The sequence below is a fragment of the Chionomys nivalis genome, chromosome X, assembly GCF_950005125.1.
Source record: "Chionomys nivalis chromosome X, mChiNiv1.1, whole genome shotgun sequence".
NCBI classification, from domain to species: Eukaryota; Metazoa; Chordata; class Mammalia; order Rodentia; family Cricetidae; genus Chionomys; species Chionomys nivalis.
Window position 1 is genome coordinate 75,682,318 of NC_080112.1, and position 24,155 is coordinate 75,706,472.

Below are 24,155 nucleotides of genomic sequence, written 5' to 3' on the forward strand. Positions count from 1 at the left end.
TAATTATTCTGTTTCTGGTAATAGCCTGTATTACGATTTGGTGCTGGACCATATCCAGGAGTGCTGCAAAACCATGGTTCATATTAGATAGCCCAGCAAGTTACCCCGCGTACTAGCTAGTTTAATGCCAACTTGACACAAGCTAGAGTTACTGAAAGGGGAACCTCAGTTGAGAAAATGCTTACATAAGATCCAGCTGTAAGGCATTTTAATTCTGGATTGATGGGGGAGTGCTCAGCATATTTGTGGGTGGTATCATCCCTGGGTTGGTGGTCCTGGGTTCTATAGAAAACAGACTGAGCAAGCCCTGGGAAGCAAATCAGTAAGCTGCACCCCTCCATGGCCTCTGCATCAGTTTCTGCATCTAGCCCTGCTTGATTTCCTGTCCTGACTTCTTTCAGTGATTGACTATGATATGGAAATGTAAGTCAAATAAACCCTTTCTTCTCCACTTGCTTTCGGCCATCGTGTTTCATCACAGAAAAAGAAACCCTAATTAGGACACCATGCAACAAGAGAATGGAAGATGAACCCACATCTAGGCTAGACTATGGTCACTTGACACTCTTCTGAGTTTGGCCAGAAAAATCTTGGCTATGGTGAAAATTTGATTATATTGGGTTGAGGTTCTGTGGTTTGATTTTAGCTAAAAGAAGGAACTGTCCTAGACAACCATCACTTGACATCGAGAGGCTTTTCTATTACAGTAAGTACTGAGTGTGGCTATGTGTTTGCCTGGTACATAGTGAGAGGTCATGTCATGCAACAATGTGAGTTTAGATTCTTACCATACACCAAAAGAATATAGATTTAAATATGAGAGCTAAAACTATAGAACTTTTAGAGGAAGCATTACAAGAGCTTTCAGACCTTCTACTACATAATTCATCTTTGTATATGCTACCAAATATATTTTAAGTGGCAAGTTAGATTCCTTCCAAGTTATTTTCTGAGCCTTAAGAGGCATGTGGATATTCAATTGTCCTAGTGCCATTTGTTAATAAAAGATAATTTCTTCCTTGAATTGTTTTGTGAGTCTTTACTGAAAGTCAACTGATCAAAATTTTAAGTTTTTTTTTTAAATTTTTTACTTTGTATCATCCATCTATATATCTATCCTTATGTCATTATTGAAATGTCCTGATCATTGTAGCTTTATAATCACTTTTGTTGGGACAAGATCTCACTACATAGCTATATATGGCCTTAAACTCATGGAAATCCCCCTGCCTCTGCTATCCAAGTGCTGTAATTAAAGCTTGTGCCACCACAACTGGAAGTGATCACGTTTGAAATTAAAAATGTGTAATCTTCAACTTTTTTATTATCTATATTCTTTATTCTGTGTGTTTTCATTATATTACTTGCAGGAGAATTGTCTGTATTCTGTCAATCATGTTTTAAATAAATGCTGATTGACCAGGCAGGAAGTATAGGTGGGAAAACCAAATAGGAAGTAGAAATGATGCAATGAGAACAGGAGAATTCTGGGAAGGAGGAAGTTGATTCCTCCTACTCCTGCCCAGGCCACCGAAGTAGCAGGATGTAATCTGCCCCACTGAATAAGGTACTGAGCCACATGGCTAATATAGATCAGAGAAATGGGTTAATATAAGCTACAAGAGCTAATAACCTGACCTAGTGGGCCAATCAGCTTTATAACTCATAGAGATCTCTGTGTGATTTTATTTGGGGCTTGCCGGCTGTGGGGTACTGGGCGGGACAGAAACCACAACAAGTAGGACCCTCCATGTTACAATTACTGAATCAGGTTACATCCAAAAGTGGCATGACGGTTATGGGGTTAACTAACTGCTTTTGGATTAAATATGAGGCTTGACCTAGGAGAGATTTTCTGCTTGTCACTTTAGACCTTGTCAAAAGCTCATGAGGGCTGGAGAGATGGCTCAGAGGTTAAGAGCATTGCCTGCCCTACCAAAGGTCCTGAGTTCAATTCCCAGCAACCACATGGTGGCTCACAACCATCTGTAATGGGGTCTGGTGCCCTCTTCTGGCCAGCAGGCATACACACAGACAGAATATTGTATACATAATAAATAAATAAATATATATATATTTTAAAAGCTCATGAGTAAGGAGGTCATAGGTCTTGTAAAAGAACCCATTGTTGTTAAATGACCACACTATCAATCTGTTTTCTAAATATCTTTTTAAAAAAATATTTACTTATTATGGGTTCAGTTTGCCAGTATTTTATTGAGTATTTTTGCATCTATGTTTATGAGTGAGATTGGTCTGCAATTTTCTTTCTTGGTTGAGTCTTCATGTGGTTTTAGTACTGATTACTTTTTTCATTCTTGTGCTTTTTATCTTTGCTATTGTGCTTGCTTCTTCTTTTCCCTCCACTCCCTTTGCTGCACCCAGACTGAAGCTTATAAGTTGACAAAAATGAGCTGGAGCTATATGGTCCCCATACCTCTTGCATGCCATCAGAATTTTCATATTGGCGTCCGGCACAGACTTTGAAGCGATATTTTGAATTTGCAAGATAGTTGGAAAAGGAAAAGGTGGTATTTGGTCCTTTGTAAATCTAAAGGAAAAGGGATCAAATGAAAATTACAGTTTTTTCCAATTAAAACTATATTGTATAGTTTTTTTACAACAAGAAAAACAAAATTCCTTATTTTAACGAACATGTTGACAACAAAAGTAAAATTTTACTCAGTGTTTCTAAAGTTTTGAGGGTATTCAGTATTTGTTGGATAATTATGTTTAATAAAGCATAAAAACCCTACAACTGTTGAGAATTAATTATTTCATGTCTGGACTTGAACATGGATTGTGGTCAGTTTAATCAAGAAATACTACATAATTCAATGGTGATGAGCTAATTAAATGAATAAGCTAGATTATGTACATAAATATTACAGATCAGATGAGACTTTGGAATAAGATTTAGTTACTTTAAACCCCTTTGAAAGTAACATACTACCCTCTAAAAGCTCTAACCTCAGCTGTACATAGAACTACAATATTTTTTTGAGACAGGGTTTCTCTGTGTAGTCTTTGTTGTCTTGGAACTTAATCTGTAGACCAAGCTGACCTAGAACTCAGAGATCTGCCTGCCTCTGCCTCCCAAGTGTTGGGATCAAAGAGGTGTGCCCATCCCCCAGTATACGTTTTTGTTTTTTTTTTTTTTTTTTGTCAACAATACAAGACCTTGTAGAGCCCAGGATACCCTCAGACTTGCTATGTAACCAAAGAGTACATTCATCCTCCTGTGTTTACCCATAAGTGCGGAGGCTACAGAGAGGTGCTATCGTGCCTGGCAGAATATTAGAGACTAAATGTGAAAGAATATACCTGTTCAGCTTTCTTTCCAGTGAAGACTTGAAGACAGTAAACAATGGGATCACCTTTAATTGGCTCCAAGGAATCCCATTTGATCTCACAAATGTTGCTATTTAGTGGATGTAATTTAGGGGCTGGAAAAGGAAAATTGCATTTTAGAACGATCTATTTTTTTCTAAATGATGCTGAATACATTAAAATGACTTAAACCACACAGCCATTACAAGCACATGTAGACCTAATATGAGAAACATGTAACCATATTTAAAAAAGATATTTATGTTGTATTTTGAGAGATGGTTTCTCTGTGTAGCTGTGGCTGGCCTGGAACTTACTATGAAGATTGGACTTAACTGTTCTGATTGTAACATGCCCCAGACCTTAGGACAACTGACTCCAAAGTCTCTAAATATCCTAACTTTGTTTTATGGCTTCTATAGTTCTACTTCTGGCTAACTGTTCTTGTTAACTAAAGTATGTCATCCCAGTACATGGTTTTTGTGCTTAAAAGCCCACCCTAAGAAAGGCTCAGTGCTACAGTAAGTTCCCAAACACCTAGTGTAGTTTTGGGTTTGAAAAGTCTTCATAACAAACCATTTTAGAAAATATAATGTGTAGCAATGAATGGATATGACAATGTGTGCAGCCCACCATTATGGAAACCAGGAGCCTGTGTTTTGCATGTGTATAGGTATGGGTACCAGTGTGTGTTCTGGGTGATCACAGAGACAGGGCATTGGATTCCATGAAACCAGAGTTGTGGATATTTTTGAACCACTAAGTGGACGCTGGGAGCATAACCTGAGTCCTATACAAGAGCAATCAGTGCTCTTAAGCATTGAGGTCTCTCTTCAGCTCCATGTCTTACACTTAAAACTTACAGTGCTTGAATTAGATGATCTCTAAGATATTTGAAAAATACTGATGGCAGGAGTTTTATTAACCCTTTTTTATTTTTTTTTTTTTTGGAGACAGAGCTTCTCTGTGCAACAGTCCTGGCTGTCTTGGAACTCACTCTTTAGACCACGTTGGCCTTGAACGTAAAGACCCGCATGGCTCTACCTCACAAGTGCTGAGATTAAAGATGTGTGCCCCCACCACCAGGATTGAAGTCTTGATAAATCTTTTCTTGCTCCTGAAGTACACCATTAAGCACTACTTTTCTGATATTTTATTAGTGAATTTTAAAAATTACTGCTGCTAATTTTAAGATTTAATTTAATTTAAATTTTAAATTATTTATCTATTTTATGTGTGTGGGTGTTTTGCTTGCATATATTATGTCTGCACTATGTGTGCCTGGTGTCTGTGGAGGACAGAAATAGGCACTAGATCCCCTGGAACTGTAGCTACAGATGGCTGTGAGATGCCATGTAGGCACTGGGAATTGATCCTGGGTTCTCTGCAAGAGCATCTAGTGCTCCCAACTACTGAACCATCTCTCTAGACCCAAGATTTAATTTAATTTAATTTCTACATTTTTTTTTTCTGTTTTTTTTGAGACCGGGTTTCTCTGTGTAGGTTTGGAACCTGTCCTGGAACTTGCTCTGTTGCCCAGGCTGGCCTCGAACTCACAGTGATCTGCATGCTTCTGTCCCACTGAGTGTTGCTATTAAAGGCGTTTATTTATTATTATTATGTGCATTTATGTTTTGCCTTCAGGTATTACCATACAAGGGAGCCAGATACCCTGAATGGAGTTACAGACAGTTGTGAGCTGTCATGTGGGTGCTGGGAATTGAACCCAGGTGCTTAGCAAGTGGAGCCAGGGCTCTTAATTTAATTTTTAAATCAGCAAAGAAAGTAAGAGACTTACTTTCTTTTTTATTGTGCAGGCATTCTTTTTTTATTCATATTTATTTATTTATTATGTATACAATATTCTGTCTGTTTGTATGCCTGCAGACCAGAAGGGGGCAGCAGATCCCATAACAGATGGTTGTGAGCTACCATGTGGTTCATGGGAATTGAACTCAGGACCTTTGGAAGGACAGGCAGTGTTCTTAACCTCTGAGCCATCTCTCCAGCCCAGTAAGAGACTTTGTTATGGCGTTTTCAAACATTTTGAGTTTGTTTAGGTTCCCCATTGGCTGTGCATCTCAGTTTCCTGCTCTGTCTTACTACTTGTACTCCTCAACCTCCTGAATCCCCTTCTACTTTAATGTCATATGTGTTCCATGCCCTTTCTACCTCTTTCCTTAGAGTCTCCCCTAGTCTTATAATTTCTACTTTCCTCACCTCTACCGATACTGACTCTCACCTAAATACATTTATATAAGATTTAGAAGTCAGAATTTCCATGAGAGAGAACATGTGGCATTTGTCCTTCTGAGCCTTGCTGCCTCTCTTGACTTAGCATTTTCTAATTACTGCTTATATATGTGTGCTGAGGAAGCTCTAAGAAAATGTTCAGTGTCTGCATGCATCATTTACCTTTAAGAGCACCAGGTGGGGTTTTTGTTGTAGTGAAAGTGTAGACATCAGACTGTGGTCCCTCACCAGCTTCATTACATGCCTGGATTTTAAACTTGTATTGTGTATATTCACTCAATTTTTGCACGTTGTGAGTCAGATCAGGCCCATGGTAAATGACAGAAAATCTGAGAGGAAAAAGATAAAGATTAGGAAGCAATGTTATAATCAGCAGTTGAACCCAAGAAAGTCAAAATAAACCAGAAAGGGTAAACAAAGAAAAAGGCAAAAAGAAATCAAGTCACAAGATCAATACTGTCAGGGTGGCAGGATTTCTCTCTTTCTTCCAAAACTTCTGTTCTCTGGTACTTACATTGCACTAGGTAAAGGAAAAGTGGTTAGGAAGAAGGGAAAATACACAGTTTATCCATGGACAAGGATAAACTGTTATTGTTTTCATGTCGACTTCGTTCACTGAAACTACAGATTAAGATATGTGTGTGTGTGTGAGAGAGAGAGAGAGAGAGAGTGAGAGAGAGAGAGAGAGAGAGAGAGAGAGAGAGAGAGAGAGAGAGAGAATGGATGGAAAGATATAATAATTTAAAGTGTTCTAATTACAGTAGACATTAAATGGTAAAAGTGGTTACCTGCCAGATCGATCTTCCATTAGTAAGTTGTAGCTTATAAAGTTGGCACGTGATTTTTTCCTTGATGTATTGCCCCATTTGAGTCTGAGACTCTGGTGTCCTTGGACCACACAATCAAGCTGTGGAGGCGCGGGTAGTATTGGTTTGGTTTTGCTTCTTATTGATGGGCTAAAAGGACTTAGTCCGTAATGATTAATAGCTTGAATTCTGATTCTAGTGGTAAAAATAAGTTAAAATTTATAAATTTATGTTTAGTAGAGTAAATACTTTTCTTCATATAAGCCAACCCACTCTATCTCTATATAGAATGACTATTGTACTGATTACAAGACAGGTTTCCAAGACAGAACTACTATTGAAAACTACTGATGAGAGGCAGAAATGATTCTTACTAATATGAAATTTCGCCAATGAGCCAGAACTTTTTTCAAAAGAAATCTGAAGTGTATTAAATACACAAAACAGATCTGCTCAAAATTCCCAACATTCTTTCCACCTTCCCAAAATAAGATATGAGTGACTTACCGGTATGTAGTATTAGGCTGTAGATTTTTCAGAACATACTCTGTTACTCTATCAACAGTCAAGATTTTTTTATTTTCATACTCAATGTTATATCCAGTGATGGGAGAGCCATGGCAGTCTGGCTCCTCCCATTGGATAGCTATGCAAGATGAGGACAGTTTGGCAGGAACTTTGTCTTCAACTTCTTGTAACATTGGAACTTTGGCGGGTACAGTTCCCGGTGTAGTTACTTTTCCAGTTCCTCCAAACATTCCAACCCCAACTGTATTGACAGCCTGAAAAACACATGCAACATTTGTTAGCAATTCATTTTGATGATTTTCTGTGCATGAGCCATTTTGTTGCATAACGAAACAGTGCATCATAAACTCATATTCTAACAATTTGATTCTACATTGGAGAAATACATTCTGAGACTTGCAGTCTGCGTCTTTAGGAAGGTAAAGAGTGCACACAAGGGAAGGAAAGTCAGGAATGTTATACAGACATTTTAGATAATTAACCCCCACAAGACTCATCAACTATGACACTAAGCCTTTCTCCATTCTTCATGCTAGAGTTTTTATCTCTGTTACATTCCTATCCAGTCAATCAGTTTCACTGATATTGGGAAAGCATATAATATATGATCCCAAACTGAACAATAATATATACATATATCCTGTACCTACTTTTCTCTGGAGACAATTATTTTCAATAGTTACAGCTCAATACTATGACCAGGAAATCACCATTGATAAAACCCACGGATGTTACTTGGAACTGTGTGCAGTTATTTGTGTGTGTACTTAACTTTTATTCAGTGACCATAGCCACTTCAATACAAAGAAGTTTTATTAAAGGATTCTATGTGCTCCTGTTCCAGCCACAGTATGTTCCTACTCTGCCCAGCTTCTAACTCATGGAAACCACTAACTGCTAGCTATTAATCATTACTACAAATTTCTTGTTTTCAGAATATAATATAACACAACATATAACTTTGCCGGCTCAGCTTTTAGTTACTGTAATAATCTGCAGAGCTTTCATCTATCCTATATATTAGTAATTTGTTCAAATTCATTACTGAACCATGTGCCACATTATAGATGTACCTAGATGGGTGGATGTTTATTTAACCACACACATGTTGAAAGATATTGAGCCAATTTTAGTTTTTGACTCCTACAAATAAATGTAAGATGCTACTGTGCTCTTTTCTGGAAAGGCTATGATCCTCATCAGCAAAGTGTGAGTGACCAGTTTCCTTAGGACTTTGACATCCTTAACTTATGCATTCTGAAAGATCGGAATGGAATTTCCTTGTGCATTTCCCTAATAGTAAATGACTCTGAACATCTTTGCATGTGCTCACTTGCCCTGGTACGTTATCTTCAGTCACCAATCTTTATTCATTTTCTTCTATCTATGTTTTTTGAGTCAAGATTTCTCTGTGTATCTCTACTGTCCTGGAAGTCACCCTGCAGATGAGGCTGGCCTCAAACTCATAGAGATTTACCTGCCTCTGCCTCCCTGAGTGCTGAGATTAAAGGTGTGTGCTATCATTGCTCAGCCTGTATGCATTTTCTAACTGAGCTGCCTGAAATAACTCCTGAGTTTTGAGAGTCTTTATGTATTTTAGGTTCTAGTCCTTTTCAAGATATGAGAATGGCAAATATTATCTCCCAGCCAGTAGGTTCAATTTCATGCATTTTAGAACATAGAAAAGTAAAAATTTTAAACATTTAATAGCTCAAACTTACCACTATTCCTTTTGTGGGTCTCTACTTTTGATATCAAGTGTTTGCCTAGACATAGATCACGTAGATTTTCTCTTACATTTTTATGTTTTTTTTTTTTTTTTAGTTTTGTTCTTGTTTATAAATTTAGGACTTTATTTATTTTTAAGAGCCAGATTCTTGCTATGTTGCTGAGGTTGGACTGAAACCTCTGGACTTAAGGGATCCTAGCATTTCAGTCTCGAGTAGTTGATACTACATGTATGTGCTTTCTGGTTTATACTTTTATTTAGTATTAAGGTTTCATTCTGGAAAGGAAGATGTAAACTCACTGCTAATTTGTCTTTAAACTCTTTGGAGAGTTCTCCTGTGAAACCATTTAGGACTGGAAATTTCTAAGTGTCTTTATTATATAGGCACAAATTCTTTTATGACTACACTGCCACATACCACCTAGGCTGAGCTTCACAGCTTTGTGATTTTTGAGGACTAGTTTCACTTCTTGTGCTCATGTGTAAAAGTGAGTTTGTAAAAATAATGCTGTTGTATTCTGGAAATCAGTGATTTGTGTCCATCCCTTTTTTTTTTTTTTTTTTTTAAAATGTATTTATTTATTTATTTATTTAGTATACAATATTCTGTCTGCTTGTATGCCTGAGGGCCAGAAGAGGGTGCCAGACCTCATTACAGATGGTTGTGAGCCACCATGTGGTTGCTGGGAATTGAACTCAGGACCTTTGGAAGAGCAGGCAATGCTCTTAACCACTGAGCCATCTCTCCAGCCCGTGTCCATCCCTTTTTAGTGCAGATGAACCCATGGCCTCGCATACTGATCACACCAGCTGCTCTATTCTTTTCATCCTTGTCAGTTTATAAGAAGTTTTTTCAACTTTCTTGGTTTTTTTTCTAGTGAACCAATCATAATGTTTTATTGAATTTTACTATTGTTTTCCATTGTCACTTCCCTTCTTCTTGCTTTTCGTTTATTTTGTCATTCTGTTCATTACCTGATATAGAAACTTAGATTACTGAATCGAGTTCTGTAGTAATATAAGCATCTAATATTCTGAGTTCTTTTCCTCAGTACTGTTTTAGTTCATCCCCCTCATTTTGTTATGGTGCATTTCGATTTTTATCCAGTTATGTTCATTTAATATTTTTCTTTGAGATTTCAGCTTTGATCATGGAAAATCTGAAACTGTATTATTTAATTTCTCTCTGATAAACATTTAAGATATCTTTTGTATTGGTTGATAATTTGATTTTACTATGGACAAAGAACACTCAGTATTAAACTTCTCAAATTAAATCCCATAGAGTGCCAGGCATAGTGGCACATACCTACAATTCCAGTACTTGTTTGGTGGAGGCAGAAAGATCAATAATTCAAGGCCAATCTAGGATACATAGAAAAACTGGCCCCCCACCTTTTTTTTTAAAAGAAAAAGACAAATGGGTGGTAAGTGGCACATGCCTTTAGTCCCAGGACTTGGGAGGTAGAGACAGGCGGATCTCTTCGAGTTCGAAGGCAGCCTGGTCTACAGAGCTATCCTGACTTTCCTTCCTCATGACCTACTTTCCTACCGCTATTCCTCCTCTGCCCTTCTCCAACTCCATCTCCATTTGATATTTGAGTCTTACCTACAGTTTCTCTGAAATCCTAAAATTCTAAAATCCAACCTTTCAACTATGTCTTGGAAGGGTCTCCTCCAGGCTATCCTTGCTCCCTTATCTATCCTGTCACATCCCTAGTCTCTGGAGCCTCCTTCTCCCTCTGGCACACTCAATCTTAAGACTAAACGTGGACACTCAGGAGAGCTCTTCCAGATGTCATGATTTGACCCTTCCTTTGCCTGGTTTGTACCATGGGCCTATTCTTAAATTGCGCCTTCTTCACCCACATGTGTCTCCTCTTAATTGGATAGGAAAAAGTACTCTTTCCTTTTTCTGTCCCCCGCCATGTCATTTCTCTCCTCTGATGTACCTATCCAGGTCTCAGCCTCCATCAGGGTCTCTAAACAACCTTGGGAGTCATGATGGAGTTAGATACAAGGACCCCCATCCTATGAGAAACCTTTCACCAGTTAACTCGTCTTTCTCTCTAAACAAGTGTTAGAGAGAGCATCAGCAATGTTACACATTGGCTCCTCACAATCCAAGACCAGATGTTACCTAGCTGTTTTTGTCATGCAGACCTTCTGGACCTTCCCTGTATTTTAGAGGTCACCTATGGGGGCAATGTGTGCACTTTTGAATAAACAGCGCTATTTGCTTACCAGTAAGTTGGTTCTGGTAGAAATGGAGAACAAGGTTTACAGGCTAGTGGCCTGGAAAAATGGCTTGACGATTAAGAACACTTGTTGCTCTTACAGTGGTCCTGGGTTCAGTTTCCAGCATCCTCAGTGTGGCTCACAATCATATGTAACTCTGTTCCAAGGGACCTGAAGCTTTCTATTCTGACCTCTGTGGCTGCCAGGCATCTTTATAAAATTAAATTAAAATTATTAAAGAACAGAGCCATTGTTCTTCAGTCCTCCATCTCATGATTAACCCTTTCACATACTTAATTGCTCCTTTGGCTGCTCCTTTAGTTGCTCCTGCTTATCGTGATCATTCTGGGATTGCTCTATCCATGATCTGTTAACCTTTTCCAGAAGATTTTGGCTGACAGGATCACCTCAGTTTTCCTAGCACAGTCAACTCACAAGAAGGCCTTAAAGTTTTTCTCCTCCAGTCCCTTCGTTCCTAGGACTGTCGCCCCTCTCTAACAGGAAGTATCATTAGAGCATAGTTCCTGAATTGAGAGAACAGAAGCACAGCCATCTTGTCTTGAAGGCAGCTCCATTCTGGCCTGAATAGTATCCCTTTCCATGAAACTAAGAGTTTCAGTTTGCTGAAGGCAGACTTTAATTGAATGTATCATTCCCGTAATGTTAGTTAAATCAGTAACATCATCTCATCTAACCCACAAGACCATTCTGATCATTCAGGAAAATTCACAGCACCCCCAGTAAGGCCTTTCCAAGAACTACCCCTATAAGAAACCTAGCCAGTAAATGAAGTTGATCGTCTTACTCTCTTGATTTCTGATAAGTGCCTGTCCCAAGTTTTTCTCAAAGTCAACCTATCTTTGCATTGCGGAAGCAGAGGCTGTTGGATTTCTGAGTTTGAGGCCAGCCTGTTCTCCAGTGAGAATTCCAGGACAACCAGAGCTACACAGAAAATCCCTGTTTTTTCTTGAAATGCCAAAAGCAAAACCAACCCCCACCAAAAAAAAAAAAAAGAAAGAAAAAGAAAAGGAAAGAATGAAACTGATTGTATAGAACTGAATGTGTGTATTTGTTTGTTTAAGACAAACTTACTATGTATCCCAGGCTTACCTCAAACCTGTGGCAATCCTCCTCATTATCTAAAATTGTGGGAATATATGCATGTATGACAGGCTGACTCAAGTCAGTGTTTTAATAAGCATTTTAGATAATTGCTAAGTTCAGAGAGATCTGAAAACCACAGAAATATAATGGAAATATGGCAGATCAAGTGGGACTGGAAAGTACATGTGAGATCATTTGGGGTTTTAAATAATATGAGAAGGAACTCCAAGTGCTGTAGTCAAAGATAAGCAATATTCTTAGAAATCCTTCCCTTCTTGACTTTACTCTGGTCTTTACATTGGGAATGACACTAGTATTCTATATATGGGAAGTGCAGTTTAATAGCTATTGCCTTCTTTATAGTGAAGGAAATGCCATCTCTACCTGGACTCTGCAAAAATACGTGGTTGCTGGAATAAGGCCTTTGACTTCGTACTGCAAACAAGGGCCAGTGTAAATCAAGTGCATGGAATCTTCAACTTGTCCCCACTGCAGTCGGTAAGCAGTGATTTCAGCACCATTGCATTTAGGAATCTGAAAGACAAAATACACACAGAAATTAAATCCTTTTTCTAAGTGGTCACTATATTAGATACTGTGGAGCAGAAGAACACATGAAGCTTGTAATCCATCAAGTGAAACAGGATAGAGATGGATGGAAACAAACACAGACTGGACACTAGAACCACATTCAAAGGCACAAGTTAGAGTAAGAAAAAGGACGTGCTGATTTCACAACTGAGATGAATGAAAACAAATATATTAATATTGTTTAACATTGCCATTGGTTAGTATGATAAACCACTGATCACATACCCTGGTGAATTGGCCTACATAAGTTAAAAATCAGCGTTGTCATACATTATTAACAGACTAAGCCTTTCTGTCAATGTTAAAAAATAAACCAATGCTTGAGACTGGGGAAAAAAGAACAACCCAAATGAACCTATTCGCCTAAATAATTAGGCTAATCTTTATTTTTAAGAACGTAAGTGGTTTGGTAAGACATTCACATGGGTTGTTAAAAACATATTTTTACATCTCTGATATACCTTATGTACCAGCTTGCAGTTACAGGTTAGAAATGGTACCAGAAGATTTTTCAATGACGTTCTTCAAAGAATAGCAAGTTCTGGGCTGGGGATATTGTTCAGAAGTAGAGCGCTTGCCTAGCATGCATAAATCAGCCCCAGCTTCAGTCCTCATCAGCACAGAAAGTTAAACTTTTATAAAATGATTTACCTTAGCTATCTCTTGCATTAGCTTTAAAACCTCAATTAGTAACCCATTGATAGTCCATTTTGATCCCTGCTTTTATAGTTGATACCTGAAGAGCAGAATATTAGTTTTGTGGTCTTCATGATATTATGGGTATCAAGTCCTAGGTATGTTCTTGAAACCAAGGTGTGAGGGTTATGGTATCCTAATTCTAATCTATGATTCATGAGAGGTTTCAAGTTTTCCCCAGAAATGTTCTAACCCATTAACATGTTTGTGTATCAGCACAATTAATAAGAAGTTGAATTAGTGAAATACCTCCCAACTGACAGCAACACAGGTTGGACCCTTGCAGGTTAGCACAGGTGTACCACACTGAGAAGGAGGGTGCCGAGCTGGTACAGTTTCACACTTCATTGAAGGAGATCCAAGCTACAAATTAAACAAACATACAAATAAACAAACCCATGCATGACTTTGCAGACGCGGTCACTCCTTACCTGGACGGCAAGTACAGTGCAAGCATGTATTCACTCAAAGTGAACTGAAGTTCAGGCGGGTCACCTGGGCAGTGCAACTTCTCTTCTCCTATTTTATGCTTTTATCCAGAAACTGTGGGTTCTTCAGGAAGTCATTTACTTACTGTACATTTCTTTACAGAGCCTGGATACTTTCTGTCATTCCAGGGACCTTTTGCTTTTTTGCCACGCATAACTGTTTCCAAGTTCCGATTAATGGATCGGTTGTCTATAAAATATGTAAAATGTGTCAGTTCCCCTCTTTCCAAATTAGTTATTTTTGTACTAGTGTTTGAACCCACTTTTGTTTATACTAAACACATACACTATCCTTTAGCTCCATTCCAAGTCTCTAGTATATAGGAATGGTTCTTTAAAACAATACAATATACTGTGGAGTGAGTTAAGACTCCTCTCTTAAAATGCTTAGAGACGCCAAGCTTATTATATCTATTAACCTCATAATTTGACTTACACATTAAAAAGCTAGGTTTCTGTTACCAAGCAGTGGCTTGCTAAGAATTATTCAATTCAGACTAAAAGGAAACTTTGCCTGATGATATTAACACAGGCACTCAAAATAAAAGTCACAGGACAAGAAATTTAGGTACAGTTGTCAATCACGTAAGGAAACCTTACTTACCAAGGAGAAGGTTTCTGTCCTTGCACTTGGTTTTGCTGTTTAAGGGTAGTGAGCGATAAGACGCAGGAGGTAGAGTAGGTGTCTGAATTTTCAATACATCAGAAGGCTAAGAGATAGAAAATATTTTACTATTTAACTAAATTGGAGATCAGCTTTAGAAAACATTCAGTAATATGACAGTTTATTTCAACCCTCAGTTTGAGAACTCTCCCTTTTCTGATTTCTTACCTGGCTTTTGCCTACAGGTGAAGTGCAAAAGACTCTCAGTTTATATGTGGTGCCTGGTTGGAGGTCATCGTACAGAAATTCCTGAAGAGTGCCATTGTAGATTATCTTCCAGAGATTTGCTGCAGGAAGAAGAGCAAATTGGCTCAATTTGTTCATAGGTCACTTCTAACTTTCAAGTCCCCATAATTAATATATGCATGATATTTGCAAAGAAACAACCATCTTAGAACGTAAGTGGTTCCAATAATCTTTTTGTGGGGGAGTTTTCAAAACAGGGTTTCTTCTGCAACTCACTCTGTAGATCAGGCTGGTCTCCAACTCACAGAACTCTGCCTGCCTCTCCCTCCTGAGTGCTGGGATTACACATGTGTGCCACTACTACCTAGAGAAATGCAGTATTCTTTTTATAATAAATTATTCTGTTCCCAGTAGAATTAAACAAAAGTATAAGGGATTAGTAAGTAAAGATTTCTTGTCAAAACTCAAAGGACTCCAATTACATTCTGTGGTTTGGCTTTACAGCTGTGTATTTCTATTGGTTTCTGGTTCTTTCAATTGTACTATGGCTACATAACACACTACTATTAGGTGAAGCTAAGTCAACGTTTTTCTAGGGAACTCTGTGCTATTTTTTCATAGCTTCTAGATGAGTGTAAGATTATTTCAAAATACAATCTTTTAAAATTTGTATTGCCTTACCACCATCTGAATTTTCACTGACTTCTAAACTGTAACTTGAAATGTGCATCACACCATTGTCTCTGGGGGAATCTAAAAAGAAAAACATATTGTAAGTGATTCTAGAAAAAGCTTGCAAGTCTTTCACTAAAATTTTATCTCATAAATTGTAACTTTTCAAAGAGAAAAATAAAAACATGTCTCATTGTTGTATTTATATCTGTATACTAGTAACAATCTACAAACCGAGTACAAGTTACACACATTTGATATCACTCATGAAATATTTAGATAGTATTTCAAAGTTCTTGATAAGGAACTAAATGACAAGAATATGGGAATAACTTTAATTTATGTAGTTGAGGCAATAAATGTGTTTAAATATAATTTTGGTTAAGCTGATATTTATCTGTGACACAGAATTCTTTCTATGGTAATTATGTTATCTAAGATTTTACTTGGAAGATGGTTATTTAAGGATCCATATGTAGTTCAAAAGTTAGTTCATGTGTGAATAATTAAACTAGCTATAGGAAATTCAATAGCAAATTAGGAAAAAATTATAGGGTTATAATTTATAACTTATTTATACGGGAGAATATTTCACAAGCAAATGGGAACATTTTATTAAGCTTAGAGCAATTGTAGAAAGATTTCTTTTCAACAGTTATTATGGGGAGAACAAATTTTAGACATAGACGAATTATTTACCCCATCCAATTTTTACTTGGCGTGCTTGAATTTCTCCCACTACATATGGTTTCTTTGGGTATCTAGGCTTGACTGGACGAGTAAAATATTTTACTTCTCTGCTGGGGTTGCTTCTTCCTTCTAGATTGCAGGCAAAAATCTGTTTGTGTAAAAGAAAATATTTTGTTGGGCATTGGAAATAAACGTCTGCTTTGATAATGTGTAATGTGCAGCTGGGTGAGCATTTTCAAGAATTAAATGTAAAGCAAAGTTTCATTTCAAAGAAAAAAATCAAGCATTTATTCCACCGAATAGTTTAGTCTTATATGAAAATGCAACACCAATAATTATATTATTACACATACCCGAAACTTGTATGCAGTATTTCTCTGAAGATGTCTTACAATGCAGGAGAGATTTACTCCATTGTATTTAGGTTTAAAACCGAATCTCTGAAAATGGAGGACAGGGAATTTAGGAACGAAGCTTAGGTTCAAGCTCTAACTTCAACTCACTATCTACCTTAATGGTCTTGAGAAAGTACCTTAGACTTTCTGAACCCCAAAGGGTCTGCACCAGTTCCTCTGCATATATGTTACAGCTGTTAGCTTGATGCTTTCTTGGGACTCCTAACAGTGGGAGTGGGTGTATCTCTGACTCTTTTGCCTGTGTTTGAGAGTTTTCCCCTCCTATTGGGTTGCCTTGTCCAGCTCTGATATGAGGGCTTTTGCCTTGTCATATTATATATATCTTGTTTGACTGTGTTCGCTTGTTGTCTCTTGGAGGCCTGCTCATTTTTGAAGGGAAACGAAGGAGTAGCAGATCTGGGAGGTGTGTGTGTGTGTGCGTGTGTTGGGGGTGGATCTAGGAGGAGTGGTGTTGTAAAGGGATGTATTGTGTGAGAGAAGTTAGTTTTAATAGACAATGGAGATAATTTTTAATTTTAAATGGTCCATTTTTCACAACATAGTGAGATAGCACATGTAAGTCGCCTATTAGTTACGACCCAGAACACGCCTCAATGTTATCTCCTCCATTTAACATTTTGTGGCTTGTACATAGTAATTTGTGGCTGCTGTTTAAATCGACCAGCTCTTTGACACAGATTTGAAAGCTCCAAATGGAATGAGATAGTTGCCCACCCACACGAGAAAACTGAGATGAAGGTAGACAGCTTGGCAGATTTGTGTAAAGGTGCTGAAAGATATCTGTGACCACAGAGTCAGCCAGAAGAGGGCTGGAGCTGAAAATGCTAGCAGACGTCTTTGAACAGAACGAGCAGAGTGCAGAGATGCTGCTGTTGCCTTGAGCTGGTTGAGGATGAGGGGCCTATGCAGACTTGCCCAACAGTTAGTTGCTCTGCATTGAGCCCATTCAGAACCCAGGGACTCAAGGTTGTTCCTCCCTCCAAGTGAGAAGTGAGTATAAAACAGCATTGAGAGATGAGGCTAAAGATCATAGCCCCCAAACCGGAAACTTACAGATCTTGGTTCCTCCATCTCGAGGACATAAGTAAGAGTTTCATTTGGGTTTGGGTTTGTTGGGGCACACCATTCCAGCCACAAACGATAGACTCCTGCTTCTTTCAACTTAGGAGGCAGCGGTGCTGGAGGTGTGTTTCCTGATGTGTAGAAGACGGCTATTTCACTGTAATTACTAAAAGGATATGTTAAAGTGGAAACACCAGTTTCAGGATCTCATGGCACTGTAGACTTTTCAATAGTGAAAGTAATTCAGTGTACCTGGAGCCGAAGTGATTTTTGGCAGCTAATCTGAACGCATACTTCGTAGAAGCGGTCAGTTTAAATATCTCGTGCTGTTTCATGGGACCACTGTAGCAAATTTTGAACTCTTCACCTTTACCCTTGACAATGTACACAAAATATTAGAATATTTTAAAATAGTGCACTTAATAGCACATACTCGTCATCACCTTAATCATTCACAATCAGGTGAATGATTTTTCCATGATATCTGTGCATGAGGTTTAAGCCCGATGGGGTCCCTGCACTGAGAGGGGAAAACGGACACAAGCTCTCATCCTTTATCTGGAAGTTATCTCCAGTTGAAAAGCGCTTGCAAAGGAAAAATTTATTTTCTCCCATGGAGTCTCACTGGTTATCCAAACCACACTTAAGGGCAGGATCCATTCCTAACAGTAGTTGACCAATGCAAAATGAACTCAATAGAATTTTTTTGAAGATTTTTTAGTGACTCATAATGCTTTGTCTGGGCATTTAAAAATATCTATAAGTCTTTTCCTTAGATATTATGGTATTTGATCCTTATGAGATTTCTTGGTGTGCAAACATGGGTCTCTATGTCTATATGTGTTTATATGCCTTTTCTCTGGCTCTTTTTTCCTGTTCATGTTTGTTTTGTCCTATTCAGGTTTCCTTGTTTTTATATAGCTTATTATTATTTTCTTCTTTCTTGTTTTACATGCCTATTTTCTAAGGAGAATGACAAAGTCTGTGGATTTGAATGGGGGATGGGCAGGGGACCTGGAGTTGAGGGAGGAAAAACTGTAATCTGCATATATTATATGAAAAGGTATTTTAATAAAAATAAAATCAAAATTAATGTGCATACCTCATCCCATTCCAAAACAAAGCTGCTTATTTTGGATCCATTGTCTTTGGAACCCTGTAAAGATCAGAATGATAAAATTATGTTGAGTTATTTTTACATAATAAATATTTAAATGTGTTGCATATTATATACATAGGTGTATGCATTTAAGGTGGTATAAACTACTGTAAAATTTTTGTATTTTTTATGACAATTCAAATTTATGGTTAAAGCACATGTTTTACAGTCTACAAGACACACAGTGATTCTGTACTTTGTGTTTTCAAACTACACAAAAGGAAAGAAATTAAAAATGATACCTAAGAAAATGGAGAGATAGATTTATTAGCAATTGTGATGACTAATACCAAAATTTAAGTGCTGGAAAGGGGAAGTTCACTTTTTATTAATTATCTAAATTCTATTGACATTTCTCAATTTGCTTGGCAGGACCTCTCAGAGTGAAGAGAAAGAGCATTGTGAAGAGAAGCATTAGAGAAGTAAGTTTGATTAAGCATGCATAATCCATTTTAAAGTTCAGGATTCCAGAGAGTGTTTTAAAGTCATACTGAGATACTTTTGTCAGTAAAATCCTTACTTTCCACTGCAGGTTCAGGCTGTTCATGGTTCTGCTAATTAGTTTGGGTGCAAATGGAGGGTCCGGTTCACAGCCACGTGTTGTGAAACTAACCACTTCAGACACATTTCTGTGCTGTGCATCTCTTATGGTTGTAACTCTGAAAGGGTAACAGCAATTGTCATAAGCTTTCAAGTACTGAGTTGCAGGATTGTGTTTCTAGACACATGTTTTGTTGTTCTGTTGTTAGCATATACTGTTTATACATAGTAATGGCTCACATTATGGCATTTTCATAGAAGATCATACCCCGTCCTTTCCCATTATGCTGTTTTGTTCCCTTCTCATTCCCAATAGTCCGCCACTCTTTACCTTCATGGCCTTTCTTTTCTGGGTAACCTAATGAGTTAAACTAGGGTTGTTTATATGCATATGGAGATAAGGTTGTTTGAAGGTGGAAGGAAAGGGCATTTTGCTGGTAAATAAACAGTCTGACTTCAGAAATTCTAAGTACTAAAACTCTCATAGGTTGAGGAATCTTGGCTGGCTTGCAGTCTGGTGGCAGGTTATATAGGACAGACTTCTTACCTTAAAAAGTAGACTGTGTAGGGCTGGAGATGATGTAGGGCCACAGTACCCTCATTACCACTGAAAAGATAATCTTTGTTTACATGGGATCTCATATATATTTAATAGCTAATAAGCATTCCTAGTCTCGTAATACCTGAATAACTGATAAAGAACCACATATTTCCTTGACGTTCGGATAAATTTAAACCACTTTATATGTGTGCAAAATATTACTAGTAGGCTCCAGCTTGCATTGAGGAGCAGCAGTGCCTCACCAAGCATACCAAATTGATGAGGGGTATGATTTGGGAGGTGAGTGGTTGTCACAAGCTGGAGGACACACCACAGAACAGCTCTAAATTTCTATGTCAGGAGCTCAAGTTCAGAAACTGGGATGCCCAAGGCTAGAGATGCTGAGAAAGGTATTGCTTGCCATCAGGGAAGAGGCCACTAAGAAGTACTGAGTTTGTCCTGTCATTTACATCAATAAATCTTTATACCACTCACCAAGAATCATAACAGTAATTCAAATCAGTCAATTTGCATTTTAGTGCCACATACATTTAACAAAAATAGTTTAGATTTTCTTTTGATTAGCCCATTTAAAAGAGTGTAGACATCAAAACTTCAAAGAACACCATGTCTCAAGTAATTCATTCAATCAGTTTCAGAAGGATGTTTCTGTGGTGGAACCCTAGCTGGCCACACAATCAGAGGGATTATAATCCCCAACTTATGTCTTCCTGAGCAAAACCTTAAAAACACCTAAGTGTATTTCACCACACTAAGGAATTCCTTAAAAGACCCCTCTAGAGATTGAAGGGATTGATACTTTTAAGCAAAGCCTACTTAAAAGCCTTTAAGTGTGATCAGAAATGTAAGAAAACAGGCAGCTTCATCCTCTTTCCCTGCCTTTTCTTCCAAACATTGAAAGCTAAGTTCTTTTTCTTTATCTGTTTTTGTTTTTAGTTTATTTCTGTTTTTACTGAGCTAATTATTTTTCTCTGCTCACCTCCCTTCCTCCCCTCACCCTTCTACCCTTTTCTATGATCCCTATGCTCCCAGATTACTCAGGAGATCTTGTCTTTTTCTACTTCATGTATAGATCCATGTATGTGTCTCTTAGGGTCCTCTTTGCTGTCTAGGTTCTTTGGGGTTGTGAATTGTAGGCTGTTTTTTGTTTCCTTTATGTATAAAAGCCACTTATGAGTGAGTACATATTATATTTGTCTCTCTGGGTCTGGGTTACCTCACTCAATACAATGTTTTTTAGCTCCATTCATTTGCCTACAAATTTCAACGTGTCATTTTTTTCTGCTGTGTAGTACTCCATGTGTAAATGTACCATATTTTCTTTATTCATTTTTTTTGGTTGAGGGACATTTAGATTGTTTCCAGGTTCTGGCTACTACAAGTAATGCTGCTATGAACACCGTTGAGCTCGTGTCCCTGTCTGTGGTATGACTGAGCATCCTTTGGGTATATTCCCAAAAGCGGTATTGCTGGGTCTTGAGTAAGTTGTTTTCTGATTTTCTGAGAAATCGCCATGCGGATTTCCAAAATGGCTGAACCAGTTTGCACTCCCACCAGCAATGGAGGAGTGTTTTCTTTACCCCATGTCCTCTCCAGTATAAGCTGTCATTGGTGTTTTTGATCTTGGCCATTCTGAGAGGTTTAAGATAGAATTGCAGAGTTGTGTTGATTTGAATTTCTCTGATGACTAAGGATGTTGACCATTTCCTTAAGTGTCTTTCAGCCATTTATATTTGTTTGTTAAGAGTTCTCTGCTTAGGTCTGTACCCCATTTTTTTAAATTGGATTTTTTGTTCTTTTGATGACCAGTTTCTTGAGTTCTTTGTATATTTTGGAGATCAGTCCTCTCTCCGATTTGGAGTTGTTAAAGATCTTTTCTTTTTTGTAGGCTGTCATTTTGACTTGTAGAATGTGTCTTTTGCTTTACAGAAGCTTCTCAGGCCCAGGAGGTCTCATTTATTAATTGTTGTTTTCAGTGTTTGTACTACTGGGTTTATATTATTTAGGAAGTGGTCTCCTGTGCATTCAAGTATACTTCCCACTTTCTTTTCTATGAGGTTCAGTGTGGTTAGTTTTATCTTGAGATCTTTGAACCATTTGAACTTGAGTTTTGTGCATGGTGATAGATATGAATCTCTTTTAATTCTTCTATATGTTGATATCTGCTTATGCCACCACCTTTTGTTGAATATGCTTTCTTTTTTCCAGTTTATATTTTTTGCTTTTTTGTCAAAACTCAGATGTTTATAGGTGTGTGGATTTATATCCGGGTCTTCAATTCAATTCCATTGTTCCTCCCGTCTGTTTTTATGCCAACACCAAGCTGTTTTCATTACTGTAACTCTGTATTAGAGCTTGAAGTCAGGGATTGTGATGCCTCACCGAAGTTCCTTTATTGTACAGGATTGCTTTGGATATTCTGGGTTTTTTGCTTTTTCATATGAATTTGAGTATTATTCTTTTGAATTCTGTGAAGAATTTTGCTGAGATTTTGATGGGAATCCTATTGAATCTATAGATTGCTTTTGGTAAGATTGACATTTTTATGGTGTTATTTCTACCTACTCAAGAGCATGAGAGCTCTTTACATTTTCTGGTGTCTTCAATTTCCTTCTTCAAAGATTTCAAGTTATTGTCATGCATTTCTTCACTTGTTTGGTTAGAGTTACTCTGAGATATTTTGTTATTTTTGGCTATTGTAAAGGGTAATGTTTCTCTGATTTCTTTCTCAGTCCATTTATTATCAGTTTAAAGGATGGCTACTGGTGTTTTGAGTTCATCTTGCATCCTGCTAAATTACTGAAGGTGTTTATGAGTTGTATGAGTTCCTTGGTAAAAGTTTTGGGGTCACTTATGTAAACTATCATATCATCAACAAATAGTGAGCGTTTGACTTCTTTGTTTCTGATTTGTTTCCCCTCGATCTCCTTTTGTTGTCTTATTCTCTAGGTAGAACCTTAAGTACTATATTGAATAGATATGCAGAGAGTGGACAACCTTGTCTTGTTCTCAATTTCAGCCATATTGCTTTGAGCTTCTGTCTGTTTAGTGGTGCGTGATTCTCTTCTATATGCTGTGCATATGTTTTATACTATTGGTTAATAAAAAATCAGCTTTGGGCCTATTGTAGTGAAGAATAAAGCAAGGTGGGAATAGAAGAGAAAAGAAGGCAGAGTCAGAGAGATGCCATGTAGGTGCTGAAGGAGGCAGAGTCCCTGGAACCTTACCAGTAAACCATGAGCCTCATGTTAAAATATAAAATAATTGAAATGGATTAATTTAAGATATAAGAGCTAACTGGCAATACACCTAAGTGATTGGCCAAGCAGTGTTAATTAATAGAGTTTCTGTGTTATTATTTTGGGTCTGGGTGGCTGGGAATGAACGAGCATCTTACACCTATGAAATGGTGCCCAATGTGGGGCACAAATTCATGACCCTGAGAGTAAGAGTCTCATGTTTTAAAAATACGTAGGCAGCCCTGCCCCAAAACCTCCTATCCCCTTCTACCTCAGAGGAACTCTTTGAAACATAGCCTGGTGGTACACCTCACTCTCTAGGCCCTCCCTACCAGGGCAAAACCCTGGGCCTCTCCCTTACTTGTCTTGGCTTCTCTAGCCAGCCAGCAGGAGAATTTCCTGCAGGTAGGCTGCTCCAATATACCCCCACACCAGCCATCAAACTCCGCAATCTACAAATCCCGCCCTGCCCACAAGTCCTCCTATCCCTTTGAAACCTCAGTGGGACTCTGAAACACTGCCTGCTACTACACAGAGAGGTCCAAGAGGTGAGTGATCAGTCATCCAGCAGGACACCCCACTCACTAGGCCTTCCATACCTAGACAAAACCCCAGACCCCACCTTTCTCAGCTTCTATAACCAGCCAGTAGGTGAGTTTCCTGCAGGTAGGTGGCTCAAAAACCTCTGAGACACAGACAGTGACAATACAGAGCAGACCAAGAACAGTTACCAAGACAAAGATTGGCACTTCAAGGATTGGACCAAGATTCAAAGATACTGCTGGCATCAATTGAAGGAAGAGATGGGTAGGTGCCAATGCAAGAGTTCATCCAACAACCTAAAAAGCAGCATGGTAACACCAGAACCCAGTGGTCATACATCAGGAAGACTTGATCATCCTAACCCAGAAGAAGCAGAAGAATATGATTTTAAACATAACTTTATGAAGATGTTGGAGACCGTTAAAGAGGAAATGAAAAACTCCCTTCAAAAATGGTGGAAAAGACAAACAAAAAGTAGAAGAAATTAATAAATCTTTCAAACCTAAAAAATAAAGCAAAAAGAGTCAAACAAGTGAAGCAAACAGTTCAAGTCTTGAAGTCTGAAACAGTGACAGTAAATAAACCAAAGGAATTCTGAATATTAAAAATCTGGGTAAATAAATGGAAACTATAGAGGCAAGTATAATGAACAGAATATG

The 24,155-nt window shown here is 37.9% G+C and overlaps 1 protein-coding gene across 1 annotated transcript in view; it reads right to left on the minus strand.

Annotated features, from left to right (window-relative positions):
* Nucleotides 1-2,293: 2,293 nt before the first annotated feature.
* Nucleotides 2,294-24,155, minus strand: part of LOC130868490 (fibronectin type III domain containing protein 3C1-like) — a 30,313-nt gene continuing 8,451 nt past the window's right edge. Inside the window, 18 exon segments of the mRNA XM_057760689.1 lie at nt 2,294-2,551; nt 3,325-3,446; nt 5,746-5,912; nt 6,372-6,584; nt 6,897-7,171; nt 12,373-12,522; nt 13,525-13,638; nt 13,850-13,953; nt 14,368-14,473; nt 14,596-14,714; nt 15,295-15,366; nt 15,985-16,123; nt 16,329-16,415; nt 17,445-17,619; nt 17,706-17,827; nt 18,556-18,609; nt 19,133-19,271; nt 19,700-19,759. Coding sequence (XP_057616672.1) covers nt 2,294-2,551; nt 3,325-3,446; nt 5,746-5,912; nt 6,372-6,584; nt 6,897-7,171; nt 12,373-12,522; nt 13,525-13,638; nt 13,850-13,953; nt 14,368-14,473; nt 14,596-14,714; nt 15,295-15,366; nt 15,985-16,123; nt 16,329-16,415; nt 17,445-17,619; nt 17,706-17,827; nt 18,556-18,609; nt 19,133-19,271; nt 19,700-19,759 — 2,476 coding nt within the window.